The following is a 27,421-nucleotide window of genomic DNA, read 5'->3' as shown; positions in this document are numbered from 1 at the left end:
TATATATTTTTTGAAACTTTATAATGAAAATAAAATGTTTGAAATGAAAATACAGATTTAAATAGATTAATGTTTCAAACTTTTAAAATTATTTTACTGCAATATTTTGATATCATAGTCGTCATTGATATGTCAAGATAAGTGCTACGTTTTTTTTTCCAATACTAACTAGTTAATAAATATTTTACATTTAAAAATTTATCATTTTAATTTTAAATTTATATCAATAGATTGGTTATGGATTATAGTAAACGAATATGTATTGAAATTAAATGAAATATATAAAAATAAAAAAAACTAATAGTTAGAATAACGAGATGTATTAAAAATAAGGTGTAACGGAAGTGATATTTTAATTTTTCAATTTATTATATTAAAAGCAGAATTGAATGACAGTTATACCGTTTTAGATAAAAATAAATTATTTATTAATAGATTTATATAAAAATGATATTAATGACATTAAATGGTACATTAATATTTGTCTAACTTTGGTCTCTTAAATGGACAGGGATAAGTACAAAAGTGTTTTTATAACTTTGTTCAGAAATATTTGTAATTTTATAAAACAAGTATTTAAAGAGAACATTAACACATTTGCCTATTTGAAAAAAAAAACGTGTAAAATCTTATTAAAAATAAATAAATATTTTTCATAAAATGAAAATTAGTTGTGCATCTCAAATTCCAAAAAACATAAATAAATTTTGGTTCATATAAAATAAAAAATATACTTTTATTTAACTTATAATACAAGGGGAAAGAGAGAGAGGAGAGAAAGGAAAGTGAATGAGAGAGAGAGAAACCAAAGTCTAAATTAATGGATTATTTTTATTCATTGAAAATAACTACATTCATACTAAACATATATCAACTTAATATTTCATTACACATTATGATCTATAATCCATCGATACTTTAAAGTGGGTGGGTTATGTATCCGTGTGTTTGACACTGTGTGATATTTTGTGATATTACTAAATGAAGTATCTAATATATAAAATAGTAATATTTTTATCATGACAATAATTTATAAATTTTTATTCTGACAATGTTTAAAAAATATGATTTTAATTTAAATTTACACAATAATAATTAAATACTTATCATGTTTTTAATAATATTTGTATATTTATCTATCTTACGTATATGTACATGTATCATATTCGTGCACCATATATTATGATTAATCAATAATATGAACAATATCCATTGCTAACACTCAAGCCCGAATCATCCTTATACATAACAATAATAAATTTTGATTAACATTCAAACTTTGTCTACCTTACACACCTCTCACAAGAGATTTTGACTTACAACTAACTTAATTTGGTGAGACATCTACATAATTTTTTTGAAGTCTCAAAATCAATTCATTTGTTTATAAAATATTTCCTCTCTTGTTCTGCAAGCATACAATCTTGTTCAACAAAACAAAGTTAGAAGTTTTTTAAACTTGGCTTCATCCAACGAGCATCTTTACTCATTCAAGAAGACATTTTTGAATGTAAACTCACTCAGTGATCACTTGAATTGTGCAACGATCACTTAGACTCGTCCAACAATCATCTCCTTTGAACCTTTTGGATTTTTATATCTCGAATTTCACTTAACAAGGGTACCAACTCTTCCAATAAAGTACTAAAGCTTAATGCACCCATAAACCCAACCATCATGAACTATTTGAGTTGTATTAAAATGATTTTTGTTTACCAGTATACTTATTCAATAATCTAAACCCAGGAAATCTTGTTTACAAGACTCGGGTAACAAATTATGATTTTTATAAGTCAAATTTCGTTCGGTAACTTATTAAAATGTTAATGAATTTGCACTAGTTCAAAAATTCAACAAATATATTAAATAAAATAATTGGTATGTCTTGAACAATTATGCTCTTCTTTTTATGCTAATAATGGTATAATTGGTTAAAAATGGCTAAGCAGATAAATTCTGATTGATAAATATTCACACAATCGTGTCATAAATATGATATTTATCAAAATTCAATATTAACTCAATTATACAAATCCATTCAACATACTACATTTTTACAACAAAACTAGTGATCATATCATCTTTAATACCAAGATAAGTAATTAAAGTACTGGTAGAAAACAACTTACCTGGATTAATTTCCAAAATCTGCATACATCTTATCTTAGCATCCCTAAACTATTTTTTAAAATCTACCACTAAGTGGCAGAGTTTAAAAGGCTTATAATTACAAAATCTGTATACATTTGTTTTGCATCCAAAATATTTTATAAAGATGGTGAGTCATGATTTAAAAAAAAAGAAAACTGTTGGTTAGAATCTCATACAAAAATGTAAGAAAAAGAAAAAGAATTTTAGAAAAATTACAATCTTTATTAAATTAGACTGGACTATTTTTTTTCCGATTTATTAAATTTATATTTTAATAATAAAATATTTAAGCTCTAAACCACTTCCAATATTAAGTATTTCCAAGTAGTTACATCATGAAAAAACATTAATAACAAATTTCTATTTACATTAATAACATTAACAAAAGATTTAAAGACAAAAAGAAAAAAAACATAACTACCTCTCCCTCCCCTTCCTCTTTCTATATTTTCATTAATATTACATAAGTGACATCCCAATTTAAATAGAGTAATCTACTAAAATTAAGCATCACATAATTATAATGTAAAAGAGCACATATCATGAAGCATACATGCACTGACTATTACAGTTATCCCAGTTATCCATAGTATATTTGGAATGAAAGCTTAGGCACACCACACTTGCCATAAAAGGACACAAGGGTACTATTGTTTTACAAAATATTGCTCACAGAGCAACGAATTTAAATAAACAAGAGTTCTTCAAAAAGTGGTTCAACAGTGAGCCATAACCCAGACCATGGGGACCACTCTACACAGCAGCATCTTCACCATCCTGAGTTCTACCAAGGGTTTCCACATATGCTCACACCAATAAATTAGTGATCATTGCAAAAGAGAGAGCAAAGCAAGGAACAGACAAAAATGAAAGGGTGAGCTAGAGTAAAATATTGTAACATGTTATCAAGCAACCAAATGATAAACATGTTATAATCAAACAAAGCAGTAGGCACCCAAATCATGTGAAAGCAAACAATTGCAAGACTCTATGACTTAATATCCGGATCATACTCTTGATATAGAATTTAAAGGAAGTATGCACCTGTTCTGGTTTCTAAACTCTGCAAAGTTTAGACGCAAGGGGTTATTACCCAACCACACACAAGGTTAATCCTCTAATGTCTTAGGCTCAATACATCCCAAGACTAGGACCTCCTGTCACTCTCACCACATAAATCATTCTGCTCTATGTGAGCGTGAATGATTATTAAAGTTCAGGATACCTTCCTTTATCTAGACATCTCCTATATCAAGGTATACACTAACTACCATTACCAAGAGTTTCCCTTGAAACTCTTTTACCAATAAATTTCCACATGCCATCTCAAGAATTCAATTTTCATGCCATTCCACCAACCACAAAACAAGTCATGCTTTCCATACCAACATTTTCATTATCAATCTCATTAAAGCATACAAACAGACATGATCATCTATATTGAGTAAGGGAAAATTAAAGAAAACCATCATAAAACAAACAACAGTCAACACAGCGTCTCCTACCTGAGTTTCATAGGAATGACTAAAAAAAACATGTATTATCATTGAAAATCTGACATTTGTTTTGAACTTACAAATATATAAATAGTTTTAATAATATTTGACAGTAGCATATAAAAGTAAAACCCATTGTTAAACTTGCATGTGAAAGACTTTGAACAAATTATGTTAAATTGGTAATTGGTAATTAATACATTAAAAAAAACATTTTTCTTTTATAATAATGAGAATAAAAATTAATGTCATTTATTCTTATACAAGAATCAAAGATATTGGTATTCTAAAATGTAACAAAATGATTAAAATTTCATCAGAAAACTAAAAGAATATTTATTATTTATTATATATATTTTTTTTGTTTGACCTTTACTAGGAGAGGAAAGACATTACTAATTATGAGATGAAGGAAAAAGTAACCGGTCTAAAAATCAATACATGTAGGGATTCATGATATCACTTGCAACAAAATAATGTCTTTTACAACAATGTATTCTGTTCTCATTAAACTGGTTTACTCTGGTGAAAATAGTTACATATATAATAATTTAAAAAATTATTTAACCAAAATATAATTTACCCAGAAGGGAATACTCCTCACATTTATACTTTTATCTAGATTTTTTATTTTTACAAAACATAAAATGTACTCGATGCAATATGAAAATTGTCAAGGGACATGCCATTTTTAATGTAAGCATCAACACCTTAAATTATTTTCTACAAATCCTGCACAGGGGAAATTTTCAATAAAAGAATAATTTAAACAAGATATCAATCCACAAATGTTTAAAAAAAAAACAATTTTACTTGGTTCATACTTCAACATAAACCCAAGTCTTCAGAGATTGAGACCAAAGGCAAACTATTTTTATGAATAAAATCTCAACAAATAAATAAAAGTATCTAATGTCAATGATTCAATGCGGGCAACAATCAACATCTAAAATTTCAACCAAAGAAACTATGTACAGAAAATGACATATCCTTAAAAGGATAAATATTAAATACAATCAGACACTATACCAATAAAAGTACAGAAATGATGCACCTTGTCCAGCAACAGTTAAATTACAAGGTGCTTCCTGTCACATAAATCTGATACCTATATAGAAATCATAATAAATTTAAAAAAACATAAACTTTAGCTTCCCTTACCTCGAATGGAGCTAAACGTTCTTAAAGGACTCTTGGTGGAAGAGAACCAGTACCAAGAACAACTTAATGAGCTGAAAACAAACACACGAGCACAAAAAAAAACTCAGATTTGATAGAGATTAAGGTAGGACCAGAACTTAGGAGCTGAAAACAAAAGGAAACAAGGGAAGGAATCAACTTATGTGGTAGAAAGAGGTTTCAACTATGGAAATCAAGGAATTTGTTCAAGCTCTAGCAGAGCTTTCTGCTTCAGCACAAGAGACACAGAGAGGACTATTTTCTGTAAAAGTGGCAGAATAAAGGGTAAGTGACTGTGAGGGGGTCTTGGGGTCCAATGTGGGTTGAATTTGGACCCTTAAATGGCTAGGCCCAATCCCTCTTTAGGACAAAGTTTAAAATAGAAAAAAAAGGGGTCTTACAACATCAACAACAATTTATGTCCTATAATATATTTTTTCACTGTTGTAATAAATGATAATATATAATAATTATTAATTTTTATAATAATCACGTTAATAGTAATTCGAAGGGATTCACAATGTAATATTTTTATACTAGAAATATGTAAACTTATACTCTTCAATCAAAATTACCGTTAATTATACTATAAAAAAAGTTGTAATTCAAGTGATTTTTTCTCTAAAAATTAGTGAATAGTAATCATTTGAGACTTTGTTAATAACACATTTATAATACTTTTATCTTACCTAAAATATCAGAGGTGATGATAAGTAAGATTGAAAAATTTAATGAATATCTCCATTTTATTCATTTCATAAGTTTTTAGAAAAAATAAAATAAATATAGTATACATTTTAAAGTGTCTGAGATTTATCATGTTAAAAAATTTTAATAACAAAAGAAATTGAAAAAAAAAAAAAATAGGATGTTTTTCTTGTTGACTAACTGCAAGTAATTGAGAAGGTGCAATGCCAGGTGTGAGTGCAATGGGCACACTGGACACAGTAACACCAAAATGCTTCGGCATTGCGTTTCTAACAGAATCACTTCGAATCTTGAGCTTTTCAACTCGAACACACAATCTTCATTCAATCCACACACTTCTTCACACCTCGATTTTTGAATTTCTGATCTCTCTCATCATCTTTTCACACAAACGCTATCATGACCTCTCACGCGCCGCCAGAGGACACGTTTTTCCTCCGCCAGAGCGACGCGTCGCTTAGCCGCTGGTGATCTCTCCGCCGACATGCTTCGGCAGACCAAAGTCCGCAACCTACGGCGCGCCGTCGCCGCCTTGTTCTTCTTCGCCACCGTTTCCCTCTCTTGCTTGGTGCTCTTTGGAGACGTTAGTTCTCGTAGATTATTCTCCACCTTCCCTTACGCTTATTCCCTCTCAGGCCTTCCTAGCATTTTTCCATCGGTGTACAGCGATCCCCTTGCGGTCAGTTCTGTTGCTTGCTTCGTTCTGTTCTCTCGCATTGTGCATTGCTTTTCATTTCCTGCTACTCGTTGCTGCGTATTCCGTCACTTCGCTGTTTTTCGCCTGCTTAATTAGTTAAGTAATGCATTGTCTCATTACCTATATTTATTTAACAATTAATGCACTGCCTTGTGTTTTTACCGTGTTATATCACCAATTGAAATGCCATTGGAGCTGTAATTTCTTTCCAGAGTTGAATAGTCTGGATGTGTTTGTTTTAGGAAGTGTATTTTATGCATATCATCGAGAGACAGACATGAATTTGGGGAATTAATTGTGGTAGTGTCAATTGTACTGGTGTTTTTCAGTGGACATTGAGTGTCAAATTTCTTTAATCGATATATGCGCAACTTTCAGATATTCTCAACTTTAGTTGACTGGAACTAGGTTTATGAACTATTAATTTAGTTGATTAGATCATTAGAAATACTTGTAATAGCTGGTGATTTCCCAATGTAAAATTATTGTAGCGTCTGTTGTTGATATGAATATACTTTAGTCATTCTCTGGTCTTATGAATAAAGTTATTCAAATGTGAATATTTATAAACACTAAATCCATTTGTTTTATCTAGTTTCATAAGCATAAGCATAATCTTCATCATTGACTCTCGAGCAGACTAGCAATGAATATCCACTCGAAAAGGTCCTGAATGACGCTGCTATGAAAGACAGAACTGTAATCTTGACGACGTTAAATGCAGCATGGGCAGCTCCAAATTCAATCATTGATCTTTTCCTTGAGAGCTTTAGAATAGGTGATCGTACCCGTTCCTTTTTAAATCATCTGGTAATCATTGCATTGGACCAAAAGGCCTTTGCACGCTGTCAGGTTATACATATTCATTGCTTTTGTCTTGTTAGTGAAGAAACCGACTTTCGTGAAGAGGCGTACTTTATGACTCCTCGCTACTTAATGATGATGTGGAGAAGGATTGATTTCCTACGTTCTGTTCTTGAGATGGGATACAATTTTGTGTTCACAGTAAGTTATTTTTTCCATCACTAATAATACCTCTTGCAGCTCACAAGGACTAACTTGTGTGAACATTAAAGTGGTTTTAGTTTTAGTGGCCATGGAAACATTCTAAAAGTTGTGGAATTTATTGCTTTTGTGATTGATTTTCTTATGATATAGTGCGTGATGGGAAAAACTGTCTGTCGTGTGAGTGAGGGAATGGGTTACTTGTATTTTGACTTTGTATACTTGGCTAATTTATTGAGTATTTTACAAACAAATACTATTGATTGTAGCAATGCATGTGGGCTTTATCTATTTGGCATGATTTAGAATTATTCTATTTTGGGTTTTGTTTGATAAGGAAAAGTAAAATGTGGTTGTGGTTAATGTAATATTCTGATCAAATCTTGAGGAAAATATGATTCCTTGGTTATTTTTGTAGAACTGTATGTTGAGCTAAACTTCTGCCTCTAACTTCATTTTCGGAATTTTATTTGAACTGAAATTGGCAACTGATAGGAACTAGCGTATCAGTGCATAGTGTCATAACAGCAAAGTTTAGGCTATACATTTTTTGTTGATGCTCTTATGTATCTTCCTACACTGAATTTTCTTTTTGCAAAAGGGGAAGATATGAAAAGGACAAGACTTCAGAAAAATCTATAGAAGAAGCTAGATAAATTTCAGAAGTATCTTAATTAGATACTTACTTTGGTGTTCCTGTCCCAGGATGCCGATGTCATGTGGTTTAGGAACCCATTTCCACACTTTCACGTTGATGCAGACTTCCAGATAGCGTGCGATCATTTCACTGGTAGATTTGATGATGTAAAGAACAGACCCAACGGAGGGTTCAACTTTGTAAAGTCCAATAATAGATCAATAGAGTTTTATAAATTCTGGTACTCTTCACGAGAAACCTATCCTGGATACCATGATCAAGATGTCCTTAACTTCATCAAGGTTCATCCTTTCATTACTTATACTGGACTGAAGATGAGGTTTTTGGATACATCTAATTTTGGTGGTCTTTGTGAACCAAGTAGAGATTTAAACCATGTTTGTACCATGCATGCAAACTGTTGTTTTGGTTTGGATAGCAAGCTTCACGATCTCAGAATAATGCTTCAGGATTGGAAACATTATTTATCTTTACCTCCAAGTTTGAAGAAGTTGTCGGTTGTTTCCTGGAGGGTTCCTCAAAAATGCAGGTTGGCCGTTTACTCAAGCCTTTCTATAATTTAACTTTGTTTTTCCTTACCATTGTGAAACAACTCTTTTTGACTTATCATTTTATTAATGGGGTGAAATTTCACCTCAGCCTTGATTCTCTCAGGCACCATGATGCACCAAAAAGGAGTCCTGAAGAATAAAGTATTCATTCCATACATTTCTGACTTAAATGTGGAAGTTCAACTGTGAACTCGGATGAAGGTTTGAATTAGGAAAATCAACTTTGCTAAACTAACATTTGATGGAAGAATTCTTCCAAGTAAAAGTACATTGGGCAATGTGTAAGATGTAATAAGCTGTTTAATTCGTTGATTTTTTGTGTTTTCCTAGAGCAAATTTTCTAGCACTATGGTACTGGAACTATTTTCTTATCCTCAACAGTCAACATCTATGTCTTCGTCTTTTCCCTCAATAAATAAATTCAGAAACATAAACCCAACAGGTCTTAACTAGTTTAGAAATTGAAGCAAGAATAACAAACTAGTTAAATTGAAAGGGCTGTAGATGAATTGTTTGAAAGCTACTTTCTGCCTTTAACCATGGCCCTGCTTCCGTTTCTTTGCCCTCTATTGCACAATTACTAATTTTGTTCATAGTGAGTTGCAAGTCTCGATGGTTTTGATAAAATTGAATGCCCTTAAATTCGTAGCTCTTCGGAGGGATGGTATGCAGACAGCGTCAGATAACCCTAATTATGCTTTCCGGAGAAATGTCTACGGATGAAGATGCTTCGGAACGAAGTTCGTATTTCTCTCTCTTTCTCTAGTAATCTTCTCATTCCCTTTTCATCATATCTTTTATATTATTTACTCTACTTTTTTTTTTTTTACTTTTTCAATCTATGTATACAATAATTTCTAAATAAAACTTTGTAGAAAGAATAACATGTTCAGAAAATAAAATAACTTCAAATATTCAATCACAATGTTGTATATATTCCCATAATATAGATTAGAATACATGTAGTCAATTAAATACTTTAAATATCATCATCTCTCCTTCTGAATTTGTATTTCCCACACTTTTCTTGTAATTAGAAAAAAAGAAAAAAACGTCCATCTAAAACTCATTACTAAAAATTATTGATAAAAAATTCGTCCAGAAAGACATTATTTTTAATATATCATTTTTTCATAATTTTCTTTTGAAAATCCAAACTAAATCGAAGTCGAACATTTTTAATGTTGCAGCTTTTATTTAAAATCGTTTTATGGCTCAATAAACTACTTCCAAACCAATTTTAAACTCAATTTCAGTTCAATATATTTTAATTAGGTTTTGTAGTTAAAAATGTTTCATATGAATTTCAAAGAAATTATTCAAATGTCGTTTGCAGACAGTCCAAAAACATGAAACGACCAAATTATCCACACACAGATATTTGTAAACTTTGTTATATACGCACAAATATTGTATCTTTTCTTAAAAATATTATTTTAGAATTCTCATGCAATTATAGAACAAACTTTCCTAAGTAGTTTAAAATTAATTCTGAAGTGAATTTTTCAAAAATATGTTAAATTATTTCTGGAATAGTCCTTAAATTTCTGGAATATGTTAAATTAATGCTAGAATGATTATACTACACAATATCTTTGAGATTTGCTAAAGGTATTATATATATATATAAGATTGGTAAAATTTTGGCAATTTGGTTATCGAGGAAAAAATGAAAATTAAACTTTTTTTCTTCATAAAACTCATTCCGTAATAATAAAACCATTTGAAGATACTTGGTAATGGCCTTTTCTATTTGAATTCTTTAATTTTAAGATTATAATTCAATTTTATAAACTAGTGTTTGGACAAAAATAAAAATTCTAGAATTTATGCACGTAATCACTTATAAGAGAAAGAAAAAGACTTAATATTGGAAAAGTAGGGCAAGAATTTTAAATATCTTATTTCTGTCTTCTCTTCGTATTCTATTCTTAATTTTAATTTTTATCTGAATAGCTTTGTAAAAGTGAATCCAATTTAGTCAATCTCCCAACTCAAAAAATGGTTTAATGGGATATCAGATGACAGATACAAACGGATCAGATAAGCTTGTTTACAGTAAATTACAATACAAGATTTTTAAATATATGGTACACAGAAGATTCAAGTATATGATGTTTTATATGCTAAAACTAATACGAAAAACAATTGATTTTGTTTTATATATCTACTAAAAGTTATAGTTGGATTCCGAAATACTTTTAAAACCCGAGATATGGATACTAGCATGTTCTACAAGAATAGGTGGAAAAAGAAGCCAGAGGGTAGATTGGCCACGTGGGAAAATAAAGACAATAATACAACACAAAAAGAGATAAACAAAACATTAAAAATCGAGACAAGACTAAAATGCACAGTAATTACAAAATTTTGGATACCGCATTCGTCCACGTCGCTCATCTGTCCAAATGCTTGCTATCTACACGAACACCATGATCCCAAATTTCAGTGTACCTGTTCATATGCCAGTTACGCACACAAGTCAATTTGGTGACGAACAATCATACTGGCAGGAAGGTGTACATGAACTGTGTCCATTTACAAGTAATGAAAAGGTGGAAAATTTAAAAATTCTGTCGTTTCAAATAAGCAAAGATGAAAGCCTACACAAGTTTGTGATATTGCACTGCAAGACTTCTGTTCTGCCTCTATATGATTGAACTTCTATTGTTAATATACAAGGACAGGCACAACCAAACACTTTGCTGCCACGTGGGATCGGGTACAACGCTTACATGACTAATATTTTATCGTAAATCACGTGTCTACTATAGTTTTCTACAATACATGACTAATATAGTTTTCTCAGCTTCTGTCTACCGTATCATATTTTCTACAATAGCGCTACCCCAAACTTTTGCCTAATGCACTTATGAAATGCAACATTCACATTTCTGCAAGAATTTTTTTTCTTGACTTCTTATCATTGAATAAACAGTTCCCAATAAAGAGAATTATAAAACTATATATTTTTATCAATAAAAAAATTAATAAGACAAATGTTTTAACTTGTTATCAAATTGAAGCTTAGGTCCATTGATTGTAAGCCGCACAAACACACCGTGGCTTAGTTGCTTTTGTTAATTTATATCTTTATGAAGGCCATTTGTTATCAAATTGAAGCTCAGGTCCATTGAACATTTATATTCCCTCTTAATGTCATGATCATGTATATGATCATATCGGGCAGAACCTTCATATTTGAGAAGCATATGTTAACAATTTAAATTGGTAGGACTACCGAAACTTTATTATAACTGAAAGAGAGACCAACCAACCAACCTTGTCCCATTCGCATTAATACAGAGAAACTGGCCATGTCGCCATCCATCTTTGAAATTGCCAAAGAAGGCATCGCCGGACTTTGTGTAGAATCGTCCCTCGCCATTAGCTTTTCCCTTCCAAAAGTTCGCAAACCACCGATCACCAGTGTGAAAATAAAACCAACCCTGCTTAATCAATACAGCAATTACGATGAATCTTATCTAATACACTGTCAAAGATTATTGTGCAATCCATTATGCAATTACGATGCTGCACTTTCCAAATTTATTTATTGATTATATGAAACAAGAATCCACAATTACCATCTCATTTCGAAAATTGGTGTACAAGATCAATGCAACCATTGCTAGTAATTGGATACATATACAGACAAGAAACAATTTCCTTTAGTTACAGGATGTATAACTATTGCTAAAATTTATATTAGCTTTAAGAGATCCTAAGACAACCTATGTATACAGACTAACCTGGCACAAACACAGACAAGACGCTATGGTAGCAGAATCCAACATATATATTACAAAACAAATTACTTTTTGTCGTACTTTTGGCTTTGACAATTATATCTAAAAAATCAACTTAAAAAAAGGGTACAAACCTTGCCATGAATGACATCATCTCTCCATAATCCTTGAAACATATCTCCGTTTTTGAAATAGAATGTACCCGGACCTGATCTCTTACCATACCGCCATAAGCCATCATATATGCTCCCATCTCTGAGAACAAGGCGCCCCTGGTTGTAAATTTTTATTTAACATAGTTGGTTATCTTCAGCATTGAGTTGTGTAGGCCAAAGAAAAAAGGAAGAGAAAAAACATATTTTCCGAGCCTAGTGTGCTTGTTATTATAGACTATTACGAATTTACCTTTCCTTCAGGTAGACCTCCTTGGCATCGTCCCTTGTATCTTCCTCCCCTATATTGCATTTCCACCACTGGACTCCACTTTTTTGACAAATCACGTTCCGCCTCCTGTACAAAAATATTAAGATCAATCTAGAATCAACATGTATGAATTAAGATTGCAATAAACTATGACGAGTAAATAGTATTTTAGTCTTAAAAAAAATTCAAATTTTGGTTTTTATCCCTGCATTTTTAAAGCATTGGTTTTACTTCCTAAATTTTTTTCAATACCCAAACTTAGTTAACCTTTAAAAATAAGTTTGAATATTTTCTAAAGATACAGGAACGATAACTATTGGTAATAAAAATGGGAGACAAAAACCAAAATATGGAAACTTTTCAGGAACTAAAAGCACCGACCTATTAGAGTATGGCAAGTCAAAAATTTAAATTTAGAAGTAATGAAGTAATAACTGTTATATAGCTGTTGATCATGAATAAAATTTCACAAATTTCACTCAAACAAATTACGTAATAAAGTATGGCACGTCAAAAATTTAAATTTAGAAGTAATGAAGTAATAACTGTTATATAGCTGTTGATCATGAATAAATTTTCACAAATTTCACTCAAACAAAGTACGTATTACTTATTCATTAAAGAACACTATGACCTCATAAAAAGGTTGAATTTGCCTTGCGCTTGAAAAGCAACAGAGGTATTAGTGTCCTGAGGTCATTTCTTTGGAAAGTTATATTGTCATGCAAAATTGGAAATTCAGTTGTATGCCCACATCTGTAAGAGCTTGAACCGGAGAAACTACAATCAACAAATTTGATAATATCCATAAAATTTGAAGTTCACCACTGAACTAATTACTAAAGCCAAATTTGTGTAACTTGCAAAACGCATATTTAAGCAAAGCTGCAAAAGTTTCAAATGTGTATTTTCATATTTCTGCAAATAGGAAGCTGGGGTCAAACTTGAGCTCATATTCATATACTAATCGAGCTTAATTTGGAGATAGTGAGGCTACACATTTTATCCCTGTTTCTATTATTATATTATTAGTAATAAAGAACTTTACTAAAAGGAAAGAACTGCAAAAGACAACTAATTTTCTAGCACATGACAACAATTAATGGTAAATCTAAAAGAAGATAGTTGTATAGAAAATATCTCAAAAAAACCACATACAAAGCTACTAGAGTAGAAAATGACTAATCGATGCACATCTAATTTAGGAGACATTTCCCTTGAATACGCCTAGTATCAAAATATTCCTCAATTTCTCTTCAGTAATAAATAAATGAAAATATATCATAAATAAATGTGATACTCATTATTACCAACATAGACGCCGCACGAACAGATAGTACTCCATGTGTCTTTGATTTATTAGCATTCTTTCCTTTCAAAAGCGAAGATGCAAATTCCATAACTGCTTCCAAGCTAGCATCAGTCGCTGCACTCCAAGGAGACGTACCTTCATTTAATGATTGTGCTTTTACAACATTATCAGTATCAGGCTCATGCTGTTTTGTCAAAAATGAGATTTCTAGTCTCTCTTTCAACTCTTCTGAAGGCCTCACACCAACAGGAAGGTGGAAGATGCTTAGGTTATCAACAATTGGTGTAGCATCAGCAGCTTTTTCCTGGGCCCATTTCTTTGCCACCTCAAATCCGGGACCTAAATTCCAGTTCTCAAGTTGCTCCCTTTGAAAAGCAGAGTCACCTAGTGCAACTTGGTTTGAAATTTAATAGACAACTCAAAACAAATTACCAGACAAATGTTAAGTCAACTGAAACATTAATTCAATTCTGTCTCAAAAATTACCTCCTTCAGTAATAGAGTCATAAAGGATGTTATAGTTGGAAGAGGTGTCAAATAAATCTTCACTTTTTCCTGAATCCCTAATATAGTTCAAAAGCAAAAATGAAAAACTGTGTAACATTAGGAAACATTGCTGAAAAAGACTATGAGGAACAGGTGAGGAAGTCAGAGAAAACCTTGAAGCAGGCAACTTCGAGTTGTTGCTCATTGTTGGCTCCAACTCCACACAGTTTTTATCAAGATTGCTATCTACACCATCTAACGCGATCTGATTTGTCCTCTCATCGACATCATCAGAACTCATCATTTCTGGTGGAAATACTTCAGTCCGTTTCTCAGTGCCAACTTGTTGCTGACTATGTCTTCCCCAAAAGCTAAAAATAAGAGGAAAATGCATGGCAAGTCTGGATAGTATACCACCATTCTGGGAAGATCGTTGCACATTTAAACATCTAATTAAATGACAAGAGAAATCTATCAGAAACTGTGTAGGGAATAAGGAAAAAATAAAAAGATTAAAGAAAGTTATCAGCATGGTGTAATCATGTGCCCTAGAAAAACTCAGTTCATTTTCTTTTTCACATATTTCTGTCCTAAAAAAACTATGGAGATATTTGGCCAAATATAGCCCAGTATTTTATTCGCAAATAATTTGATGAAAAACCACTGTTTAATTATGTAGGATTTCCACCTGTTTTCCAAGGTCTAACACCTATTTTGTAATTGAATCCTAATCTTTCCAATTCAAATTGAACGAAATTCAGCCTTCATTTTGAAATGAACACCACTAGTTGTTTCTCAAGTCATGTGATATGAAGTTTCACTAATGTTGTGTTTGGTAGAGAGAAAAGAAGCAAGTTAGATGAAAAAATAAGTTGGTAGAGTGGAAACAGATGAAAAAAATAGCAGAGGTTAAATGTTTGGTTGAAGAAAAATAGAGAAGAGATTAATACAAAAATAAGTGAGAAATAATATGGTAGACCCCATTATTTTATGAAATTATTTCTCCTCTCTTCCGCTTCCAACAAACATACTAAATTACTTTGAACCCCTTTCATCCTTCTCCATTTTCTCAACCAAACAGGGAGTAAGATAGAAAAGAAACATTACAAAACATACAATATCCCACTGCTTGCCCAAATGACACAAAGCTGACATGATACACACCCCAAAAAAACTTCAAGTTTGACACTCAGTGCTTAACAAGACATGCATAAACAATGTGCCCCATTGATGGCAGTTCATTGCACCAAAACTAGCATTAAGCAAGCAAACCTTCTTTTAAGCTCTCATATTGATGCAAAGAATAAATAATAGAATCCTCTCTTAAAATTTCAAGAGTCAGATGTAGATAAATCATGCTCAATTTCAACTCAGCAACAACATTAAATATAAGGAAGCAATGAACTTTAATGTATAGATGTAAAAACACACTAATAAGTCCTAACTCTGAAAAAAGAAGTTTACCAACATGCGTTCATATTCATATCTTCAAGAAATGTATTTACCTAACTTGCCTTCCTTTTTGTCTTGATAAATTTCTTCTTTATCACAAAAATGAAACTTACCCGAGTGTAAGCACTGTCGTTATGAGTAGGTTGGGCTCAACCGTAGGGTCATGTATTGCTGATATTATAATATCTTTTGTGTAATTTGTTGTTTGACGGAATGTACGTAGAAAGATTTCTATATCACTATCACTGATGGGTCCTGAACTGGCAAGAGTGCATATAACTATGCTATTTGGATCCTGAACAAAATAGTAATTATAATAAGCTTATACAGTAAAGGAAAAAGAACCAGAACTCAACGAAAAGAGTGATAGCTAAAAATGTCCAAAATAAATTTTAAAAAAAGGCAGTACAATAACAAATGGCAGAGAGGGGTCAGTCGGTCATTCTAAAAATGGATTTAGCAACAATGGCCCTTAAATAAATGTATTTTGAAAAATTGTGATCCGTCAACAAATAAAAAATACTTATCACGCATGAATATGGAAAAAATTGATTGATACCTTCAAACGAGCACCCAGGAAAGGACTATCAAATATAGACTGCAAAATTGAAGCTTTTATGTTAGCAGCGGCTCCAAATCCAATCCCTGCTTCTTTATAGGATTCCAACATCTGTACACAACAGCATCAATTTTATAATGAAGGGTGTGAAAGAAAATGGAAACATTATTCAAATGCGGTCCTGTTTAAAGAAAAATATAAACAACGCTATCAAGTTATGTAAAGAAGGGTCTGAAACTATCAGGGAAAAATCATAGAAACCTACTTTATTAATTTCTGAAGGGCTGGCCTCTTTCATCCCACCATGCAATCTGTCTATAATTTTTCTGTGCATCTCCTGCAAAATTTTCAATCTGTAACCACAACATAGTTTTATACAAACAAATAGCAGAAAGTATACTATAAAACTAAACTTACAGACTTCAGAACAGAGACAGCCTTAATAGCAAGCAAAACTGCATCATTAGCAGTCTTCATGGCGTCATCTAGTGTCAACAAGTCTTTCTCAAGCAGTGCATCAATATCAATTTCTGTATCATAAATCAACAACTAAGCAGAATTTTGTAGCTTTTGTAGGCCTATTGATGTTTGAATTAAAAGTAAATTATACTACATTACTTTCCAAAAGGGTAAAGACAGCTATCAATTAGTTAAAAAGAATGTATGTTAAACAGTATAAAGGGGAAAATAGTGATTCTATTTCTACTTTTCCGAGATCAATTATTTACAGGTGGGAAAGGGAATAAATAGGGAAGCCCCAGAAAAAGCTTAAGTAGGAGAGAACCTTTGCACTTATTGATCAATTCTTGCCAACAGTACAAGACAGTATCACCTTTATTGAGAATAGAATTCAATTTTTCATTTACGCTTGGTACCAGTTTAACACAGAGACAGCTTCTATAACATATTCCTCCTTGGACATACATCAGACTTGACATAGGAAGAAATTGATGGCTTTTTAGTGACATTTACACGTTAGGATTGTAATAAGTAAATACTCTTTCCAGAAAAATAAAAATTCTCCTTTAATTATTAGCTCTAATTGGAAAAAATTAATGAGCCAGATAAGAAGTTCGTCAGAATCAAATTTTAACAAGCAAACATATGAAGTATAGCTCACCAATAAGTAAGTTTGTGTTATCCTTAAGTTTCTGTATCAAGGCCTTCACCTGCGAATTTTATGGCACAAATAAAGTATTAAACAGACTACATGATCTAAAGATGATTTAACCGTAAAACATATTATTAGTCAAGGAATCTCAAGTAATCATAAAGTGAAGAATAAATAATGACCAATAACCTTAACTGGAATTTTCTCAGGTAATCGTATTCAATAAGATGCTATGGCCACAGAAATATTCATCATATTAGAGGTGGAAAAGTTTAAACGGTACGTGAAAGAATGTTTTGTAGTTGTGATTTCTTACATCAATTACAGTAAAAAAACATGTAATTGAAAGAGTCAAGATACCTCGTTTTGGCGTCTAAGCCCTTCAAATCTAAATGGCTTCAAAACTATAGCCACTGTTAATCCATTCCTGGACCTTACAGTTTCAAAAATATCAGCTGCAACAGTGTGGCACAAGCCATATCCTGCACTGGCCACCTAAAGAGAGGGGAAGAGAAGGATAAAGGTACACGCATCAAACTACTATAATGAATGCTAGCAAGAGTCATACATCTTATGATTTGATTTTTGCATAAAATAAGTAACATTGACGGAATATAATGTTAACTCATGCCAGTCAGCTGTAAACTATCTACAACACATAATTACAGAATTTCATTTGATCAAGTAAGCATATCTCTCTATGATGATAAATAATGAATTTAAGAATCTCAGTTGACTACTGCATGCTTCACAAAATCATCAGGTGAAAGGGATACAGCACACCACATCACCTGGACACCCATAGATGCATATTACTACTACTGAAACAGAGGTTTTACTACAAGATTTTGAAGGTAAGGAATGTACAAACAAGAACAATAGTCTGTGAGCATGACTTCAAAAATTCGGGAGCTTTGACAATTCTTGGATGAGGTTCTGCAATAGATAGCCCAAAAATTAGTAGATTTTAATCACAGAGATTGATGAGAGATATGTATGAAAATTTAAATTGAAATCCACAAACAACACAAGGCACTTTACCCCCTTTTTCCTTCAATTTTTTCTTTTCATCAAAAGCTAAGTTTCATTTTTGGTTCTGAATTGTATATAATAAAGAATTAATCAAGAAGAATGTTGCGATTAAACATTTTCTCCCAAAATACGCCTGCATTTCTATATTAAGGTAGACAGAATATAATTATAGGATAAAAAATAATCACAGTCATATTAAATCAAACGAAAACCTTCTTCAATTGATCTTTGTTGTAACTGCACTTCTTCTGATTCTGTCATAAGGATACTCCTGCAGAAGATTCCTTTCTTAAAACAAATTCAAAATGCAAAAAACAACAAATATAAATCAATTCCAGAAGAATTTAAATCGTTTTATCCGGAATGTAAGAAGTGATTTAGTAAATCCATAAGTCATTTCCAGTGTACTCTGAAATATGTTTTTAAAATACCACAAACTTTACGAACCCTTGTAGATTATTTTACTTTCTTAAGAATGTGGATTTAAGCCTAATTCAATATTATAAAATCAATTTGTAAAGAAAGGTTTGCACTAACTTATATACTATAATTTTGACCTTATTTCTAGTCAACCTACATTTTTCAACACCCCTCACGCTACTAGGAACCAAACGCTTAACTTTAGCTGTGACACATACACTCTTTAAGTACATAATGTTCTGTTCTAACTATTAGCTATAGTGTTTGATCTAGTGGTAATTGTAACATGGTCACCTCACCTCTACCTCAGGTCCTCTACCACCATAGGAAGTATCACTCCCAAAGGCACGCATAGAACAATAACAAAATTTCACAACCTCTCATCACACGATGCTTGCTAAAAATCATTACAAGCTTTTACGATCCAACAGTAACAACACACTGATTTATAATCGTTTGGCATTATAGAAACCTACAAATAATTTGTATCAAACGCAAATAATTTTAATTACTTTTCTCTTTCCCAAACAAGCCTCCCGATGTAGATAAGGTTTATCGCTTATTCAACTCTCCCTTAGGTTTTTAAAGCAAGAATAAAAGAAGCAGCAAACACAGCCATGCAGGCACGAAAACACTTGAATCTCCAATTAAGGAATATCCTGAAGTCCCCTACACTAATCCGCACCAAAAATTAATCGAAAAACATCACGAGTTCAAGCAAAACAAAGTATTCACAGTATTCACACGCAAACGACAACAGTTTCAAATTAACAATTCCGAAATTAAAATATAAAACGCGAAAACATCGAAAGAAAGTAGACAGTTACCAAAACCGCGGCAAAGGCAACTGAAACGGCGTGCTCAAACATAAATCAAAAATAGCGTCCTTCCTAGAACCAATGCCTATGACTTCGACGAAATCAGGTTTCGTTTCTCCGTTTTCGGTTCCAGCGTAACCGTTCGACGAGGAACCTTTGTTCTCCGAACACATCTTGATCCGAACAAACTGTTTTGGCTCGGGAATCCAACAGAAGCCATAATCGCAGCGACGGAGAGGAAAAGAGCAGCGGCTGCATAGTTGATTAGAAGAAAATTGGATTAAGGAAGCATTAGACACTGCTTTGAAGGTGGAGAAGGCAGAAAGCTCCATCTACTGTAGGGGAAATTGTAGGTGAAAGCGTGACACAGTAGATAAGGCTTCCATCAGTGAATCATACCGTCTCCCGCTACAAATCAGGAAGAGACTGGAGTGTACTTAGGAAAAGTTTGGTGGTATTATGACAAGGATTGCGAAAGTGATTATCCGCCTACATAAAATTATAAATATATAAAAAATTATATTTCAAATTCTTTTTTCATCATTTTACTTTTATAAAAAATATATTTATGTTAGCACCTTACATTAACTCACACTATTGTTTTATTGAACATAAAACTTCATATCACTTAACACCTACAAACAATTAAACAAAACAACAAACAAACTAACAGCCATGTTATTCACACAAAAAAAAAATCAATAATAAGAACCTAATTAAAAATATAAAATTTTTGAACAGCCAATTAATAAAAAATACTAATAATTACTTTATTGAAAGTACCAAATTTAGAAGATACCTAAAAATAAATTAGGTCATGATCAAATTAAAGCTTGAACTCTTAAAAACTAATTTAATTGTGTTTTTATTTGTGCTAGTTTAGATATATTATAATAATTCGCATACCAAAAATTCTCGTGATAGACTAATTTAGAATGGATGAAAAATAATAAAAGATGATTTACGAGGATTAAGAGTATTTGAATTACACTATTTGCTTTATTTATATGAAAGAATTGTGTAAAAGTTGTTTATATAGAACTATCATCCAAATATAATTGTAAGAAGTGTAGAATATCTGAATAATTTGTTATAGAACTAAATCGGTAGCCACGAATATGATTGATGTATTCCCCAATTAAATGTTTGCTTTTAGATATCAATGAAGCAGTCAAGCTTATATATTCTTTTAATTGAAAAAAAAAATATCATAATTTTTATTGTCTATACATACATAGTTACGGAATATGATTTAAAAAACTTAAGGCATTAAACAAATATTTGACAAAAGAATTCCATACAAAAGATGTTCAACCTTTGAAATATTTTATTAAAACCAAAGTCTCAAAATTACAATCAAATATTTTTCTCTTATATATTTAATTTATTAAAAGGAAGATGGTATATGTAAACACAAATCCTCCTCTGTCAGAATATATATGTAATAATCCAGAATAATTAAAAACATGTTTTGTTATTTTCTTTAAGTAAATAGTAAGATGTACCTACTTTTGTTATTTATAGTATATTTTAATTGATAAATAATATATCAAAGAGCTTGTTAGTATATTCTTTTATAAAAATAAAAGAATCAATAGTACTCATAGTTAATAGGAAAAAAAAATTATTCATTAATTTTGTTCCTTAATGTTATAGGGACTATTTATCCATTTCATATATAATTAGTCTCAGTTTCAAATTTGACCAATTAGTTATGTTAACGTTTTCTGGTCAATTTTTTATTTCCAAGATTTGAACATGAGGATTTAATATGGAATTTCCAAATTCGATTATATTTCAACAAAAGCTTACAAGTAATTTGTGATTAGAAGTATCAACAATAATAAGTGACCTTCAAGGGTGCATTTCTCACTGCAAGTAATTTCAATCTCCATCTCATAGTGGTATAATGACTTGTTTGTCCTAATATTCTTCACTTTATCTTTTTGTTTTATTTTTTTTCTTCGTTCTTAATTTCATTATTTGCAATGGTTATAAGTGTGTACTTTTTAAAATATTTTATCAAAATCAATAAATCTTTATTATTGAAAAACACATTTGGAATTGTTCAAATCGACTGGAAAATAATTCATGAAAAAATTTTATATTTTAAAATAAAATATATTGATGATTAGCATTCTAAATTATATAGTCCAAATTGTATCTAGATTACACAATCCTTGCATGAAAGTTACCCAAAGGTAAAAATCACATACTGAACTTATAATTTTAAAATTTTCAGGGGTGCAAGTTGATATTATTGGAGTGTAAAAAAAATGCCTTGTTTAAAATATCCGAGCCCAATATCCTTATTACGAACAGGTTTCTTAACCCAATACCCTTATTACGACAGGTTTCTCATAGTTCGTTGGGATAGTTGAAAGCAAGGCCCAATTGATGATTTTCATTTAGTTTGTTCATCAAACTCAAACACATTTTTAGTTTTTATAAACTTAGTAATTTTGATTTAAAAAAGTATTATTTAAATTTAAAAATTTAAAATTTCTTCTTTATTATCAGACTTTATAATTATTTATTTATTTTTGTGTTTGACGGAATGTCAGACAGTCATCATAAATAATAACATTTGTCAATGTTTATGTCACAATATATTAATACGGGACAACTCTAACAAATTTATAAACTTCATTGTATTTATCAGCCTTAAATAAACTTAAAAATAATATTTCATTTTTTTCGAAGTTAAAACACACATTATTTAATAGGGACAAAACCTAATATTTATCCATTTTGAAGGATTGAACCATAATTTTAAATTTTATGGAAGGTGTTTTAGAAATTGAAAGGAAAGGGTAAAAGGTGGAGAATACTATACAGGGTAATAGGAAGAAAATTTCCAGATATAAAATGTTGTGTTCGTGCAATTACATCATTCATGATCCCATCATTCAACTTGTGATACTATTATTAACATGATTTATTTCACTGTATTTTATATATTTATGTACATTCAACATTTTCACTCACATCGTTTAGCATTTAAGATCAATAATAATTCAAACATTATTTATTTTCTCAACCTTAAAGATATATTTTCAGAACAAAATCATAATATCTCGACAAAATTGAAATCAAAATTTAATTATGAAAATTGAATATGTAAAGTTTAAGTTCTAGAAAGTTTATAAACTCTTTTCAAGACGTCATATAAAACTTCTATGTATGCGATAAATAATTTTAGTGAACTTTTTAGTCTTTTAGTGTCTATACATGAAATGTATATCGTTACATAAATAGGTTGTATATCTGAATTTGGTGTGGATTATAGAATTAATTCTTTCAATGAAGTTTATTAACACTAGTTGAATTATATTAATTATTGTGTGTGATCTTTTTATTTTTTTATTGTTGCTTACCTTTTACTTGCTATAGTTGCAAACTTTTGTATCATCAATATTCTCTATTTCTATTTGCGTAGTACAGCTTTTCTTAGTTTGTATATTTTAGTACGTTTAAAACAATGTTTCATTTTGACATAGAAAATGGCGGTGTTTAGACGGCCATGGATGGATGCTAGTGTGATTTCAGTGGAATCCATAAAGAGACAACTATTCCAGACAAACATGCCTTCACCTTCTCCGTATAGCCGCCCAGCGCCTGTAAAATAAAAAACAAATGCAAAAAATATTATATCCATTTATCTGAAAAAGACATTTTTTTTAATACTATATACTCAAACATTATCATCTCCTGATTGAATATTTAAAATTACTAATTTTGACGGGCCTTGTTTTTTATTTAATAATTTAGTTCTGTAATTTAAAAAAGAAACTACACGGAATTAATATTTTAATAAATTTAAATCGTTTTTAATATAGTTTTAAAAGAAATTATCAAAGATAGATTAATCTATGACGTGTTGTAGTTGAAAAATAAAAGGATTATCTGGCATAGTGTTAGTATATAATTCACACATGTTTGCCACCTGTCACTGGGGGGTGAGGTTGGATGGGTTGCATAGAGAACTATGGTCGTTGACTTTTCTTCTTGGTTTTAACTTTTAGGAATTAAACGCAGATGTCTAAGCTAATTTATAATATATTTATTATTTCTACGTATTTATCATGTTCTAAATATTCTAATATATTATTTTTCATTTATTAGTACCTTTCAATTTTTCTGACCTTTTTAACTCCGATAATGGGTATATGTTTTAGAATGAAAAGAAAAACCCGGATATGTAAATGATAAATGTCAATAACAAATATACAAGTATTATAAATAATACGGAACTAAAAAATAGAAAAATATTTAAAACCGAGAGATATGTATCTTTTTATAATCTTTATTTTCATTCAAAAAATGAATCTATATGTGGTATAATTATAATTAAGAAAAATATATTAAAAAAATGTAAACTATGGCGCTAACAAAATTTATATTGGCGATCAGTGACAATACCAGATTTCGTCTTTTATTTTATATAAGTAATACTTTTAGAAACTTTTCAAAGTTTATTGATATTATTAACTGATTTAAAATCTTCATTTATATTTTGTAAGACTAAACACACCATTATTAATATTAGTATTCTGATTTCCTTTAGAGTTAAATATAAGAGAAATTCTTTTTGTTTAACAGACTTAAATACATGAATAGGTTCCAATTAATTCAGTATAAAAGGCAACCTAAATCAAATCAATGTTTACACTTAGCTTTGAATCGAGTTTTTCAGTTTTCTTTTAGAATGAAAAACAAAATTTGATTTTTAATTTTTAATTTTTAAAATATTTTTTAATAAATTTTTTTAGTAGAACATATCTTCTGTTTTTTTTGTTGTATAATCGCTGGTATCTTTATAATTTATAATTTTTCTATATTTATAGAAAAATTATACAATGTTATATAATTAAAAATCAAAACGTAAATTTATAATTAATCATGACAAGTATAAATGTATTAAAAAAATACCGTGAATCGTAAAATAACAATTTAAAAACACATTTATGTATTTTTTAAATGTTAATTAACTTTATGCATTCTCTAACTTTGGTAAGAAAAAAACAATTAAACTATAAGGCACCAAGTCAAGATATGTGGTAATTGGTGAAATGAATTTAGTTTCCATATATAAATAAACCTTGATCATATAACAAGGTTAGACTAAGAATCATTCTTGATCTTGATGATCATGGAGTCTTTTGGTGTCGAAGGTGAGTATGAAAAGCTAAAGGCAATTTTTCTGCCTTTTATAACGCCGAGCCACCTCGTACCCGTCGTAGACATAGCCAGGATCTTCGCCATGCATGGCGTGGATGTCACTATAATTACCACACCAGGAAACGCCGCCGTTTTTCAAAGCTCCATCGACCGTGACGCCAGCCGCGGTCGCTCCATTCAAACCCACCTTGTCCAGTTGCCGCACGTGCCAGGTTTACCAGAAGGAGTGGAAACCATCAACGCAACCACGTCCAAAGACATAGCAAGCAAACTCTTCGAAGCACTCAACAAAACAATCCAAACTCAATTCCAACAACTCTTACATCAGTACAAACCCGATTTTTTCGTCTCCGACATGTTCTACACTTGGAGTGTCGATGCTGCTGCTGAGTTTGGAATTCCGAGGCTGATATACGTCGGTGGAACTTACTTTGCTCACTGTGCCATGGACTCTCTCGAACGGTTCGAGCCTCACAAAAAGGTAGAGTCCGATGACGAGAGCTTTTTGATTCCTGGGTTGCCCTACAACTTGGAGATGACACGTTCGCAGATACCGGAACGGTTCAAGAAACCCGATGACACCTTCTCGTACTTAATGAAGATAGTTAAGGAATCGGAGAAGAGGAGTCACGGATCACTGTTCAAAAGCTTTTATGCGTTTGAAGGAGCTTACGAGGAGCTCTACAGGACAATCATGGGGACCAAGAGTTGGAACGTGGGACCCATTTCGTCATGGGTGAACCAAGATGCTGCAGATAAGGGTTCAAGGGGACATGGGAAAGAGGTGGAAGAAGGAAAAGGGAAAGAAGGTTGGCTTGCATGGCTTAATTCAAAGAAAAAGGGCTCTGTGGTGTATGTGTGTTTTGGGAGCATGAACAACTTCTCTGGCACACAGATTAGGGAAATAGCTCACGGGCTTGAAGATTGTGGGCATGATTTCATGTGGGTGGTGAGAAAAATTGATGAAGACGAAAGTAGAGCTGTAGTGGAGGAGTTTGAGAAGAGGGTGGAAGCAAGCGAGAAGGGTTATCTGATATGGGGTTGGGCCCCACAGCTTCTGATTCTGGAACATCCTGCGGTGGGAGGTGTGGTGACTCATTGTGGGATGAACACAGTTATTGAAACTGTGGATGCGGGTTTGCCGATGGTGACGTGGCCTCTTTTTGCCGAACAGTTTTTCAATGAAAGGTTGGTGGTGGATGTGCTGAAGATCGCAGTGCCGGTTGGAGCAAAGGAATGGAAAACTTGGGGTGAGTTTGGGAATGAGGTTGTTGGGAGGGAGAAGATTGCAAAGGCTATTGGTTTGTTGATGGGTGGAGGAGAAGAGTATGAAGAAGTGAGAAGGAGAGTGAAAGCGCTGAGCGAGGAGGCAAAGAAAGCAATCCAGATTGGTGGCTCCTCTTATAACAGTTTGAAAGATGTAATTCAAGAGATGAAATTGCTAAAACTTGAAAAGCTCAAGAAGCCTGTTGCTTAGGGAGAATTCATTTTTCTTTCTTATAATCAGGTTACGACCCTCCTTTTAATTCTCAAATAATTTAAAATATGAATATTTAGTCCATCTTTATTCCACATTCAACTCCTTATTAATGTTGTGCATTCAGACATGTTTCATTTGTTCCCTTACAGCATACACATATTATATTATCATTGCAGATCAAAATCACAATTATAAACAGAAAGATAAATTAATATAATAATGATTGCAATAAAAGAAATTACCAATATCAACTTATGGAAACATGCCAAACTATAACACGAACATGTTCAGACGTTTAAAAGCACTAAAAAGATATATTCCCGCACGTGTAGTCACAATCAAACATGAGTGTTGTTGTACAATTAGCATAGTTAACTATGAAAAAATATTGGTGATAATTGTGCGCCGATCAAAATAATAGTTTTGGTCCCCTGTGTTGGGTTTCTAGGAGAGGGAAATAGAAAAGGATTAAATGAAAAAACAAATCCTATTCATCCATGCCAGAGAACACCAGTGCATGAACTCTTATAAGTAGAGTTATCAAAGTAGGTAAAAATCTATACCTCAATATGATTTAAAACTTAACACGAGATCGAGTGGAATTGGGTTAATTTTTTTTTTTATAAATTTCTTTATGAATTAATTTTTGTCCTAATCCATAAAAAAATTGATTTATCTAGATTGAATTCGTGATAAGTTGGATTGGTTTACCAACTCACTTGTAAATAAATGATTACACAATTTTTTTGTATTTGAGTTGGATTGAACTATCATTTACTATCCAATATATTGGGTTGACAAATACAAACCTAATATTTTTGTGATTGTGGTTTGTATTTGGGGTTAAACATGATTTTAGATTGTATTAAAATTTATTTAGATTTTAATCATAATTATAATTAATTTTTTTGGGACCAAAGAAAATAAAAATTATTATTTTTAGTTAAGTAAGT

General features: G+C 31.4%; 3 protein-coding genes across 4 annotated transcripts; 2 read left to right on the top strand and 1 right to left on the bottom strand.

Moving 5' to 3' along the window:
* Nucleotides 1-5,738: 5,738 nt before the first annotated feature.
* LOC114190044 (uncharacterized protein At4g15970-like) lies at nucleotides 5,739-8,879 on the top strand. Its single transcript, XM_028078798.1, has 4 exons — nucleotides 5,739-6,213; nucleotides 6,871-7,236; nucleotides 7,942-8,423; nucleotides 8,534-8,879. The coding sequence occupies exons 1-4, from the start codon at nucleotides 6,019-6,021 to the stop codon at nucleotides 8,583-8,585; spliced, it is 1,095 nt and encodes a 364-aa protein (XP_027934599.1). The 5' UTR covers nucleotides 5,739-6,018; the 3' UTR covers nucleotides 8,586-8,879.
* Nucleotides 8,880-10,578: 1,699 nt separating this feature from the next.
* Nucleotides 10,579-20,271, bottom strand: LOC114191608 (protein ACCUMULATION AND REPLICATION OF CHLOROPLASTS 3). Of its 2 annotated transcripts, none has more exons than XM_028080892.1 (16): nucleotides 19,817-20,271; nucleotides 18,782-18,840; nucleotides 18,409-18,473; nucleotides 17,898-18,032; nucleotides 17,547-17,595; nucleotides 16,844-16,956; nucleotides 16,692-16,763; nucleotides 16,427-16,537; nucleotides 15,981-16,162; nucleotides 14,589-14,864; nucleotides 14,416-14,492; nucleotides 13,928-14,322; nucleotides 12,600-12,704; nucleotides 12,329-12,466; nucleotides 11,728-11,894; nucleotides 10,579-10,899 (listed from the first exon to the last, which is right to left on the bottom strand). In XM_028080892.1, exons 1-16 carry the CDS (start codon nucleotides 20,137-20,139, stop codon nucleotides 10,842-10,844), a joined length of 2,325 nt encoding a protein of 774 aa, XP_027936693.1. In that variant the 5' UTR covers nucleotides 20,140-20,271; the 3' UTR covers nucleotides 10,579-10,841. The 2 variants fall into 2 exon arrangements, with proteins under 2 accessions (XP_027936693.1, XP_027936694.1); XM_028080893.1 differs by having other exon boundaries at nucleotides 13,928-14,313.
* Nucleotides 20,272-24,905: 4,634 nt separating this feature from the next.
* Nucleotides 24,906-26,560, top strand: LOC114190438 (soyasapogenol B glucuronide galactosyltransferase-like). Its single transcript, XM_028079323.1, has one exon. The coding sequence runs from the start codon at nucleotides 24,954-24,956 to the stop codon at nucleotides 26,463-26,465; it is 1,512 nt and encodes a 503-aa protein (XP_027935124.1). The 5' UTR covers nucleotides 24,906-24,953; the 3' UTR covers nucleotides 26,466-26,560.
* The last annotated feature ends 861 nt before the right edge of the window (nucleotides 26,561-27,421 follow it).

Source organism: Vigna unguiculata, chromosome 7, assembly GCF_004118075.2.
Source record: "Vigna unguiculata cultivar IT97K-499-35 chromosome 7, ASM411807v1, whole genome shotgun sequence".
NCBI classification, from domain to species: Eukaryota; Viridiplantae; Streptophyta; class Magnoliopsida; order Fabales; family Fabaceae; genus Vigna; species Vigna unguiculata.
This window is presented reverse-complemented; position numbering and strand designations above follow the sequence as displayed.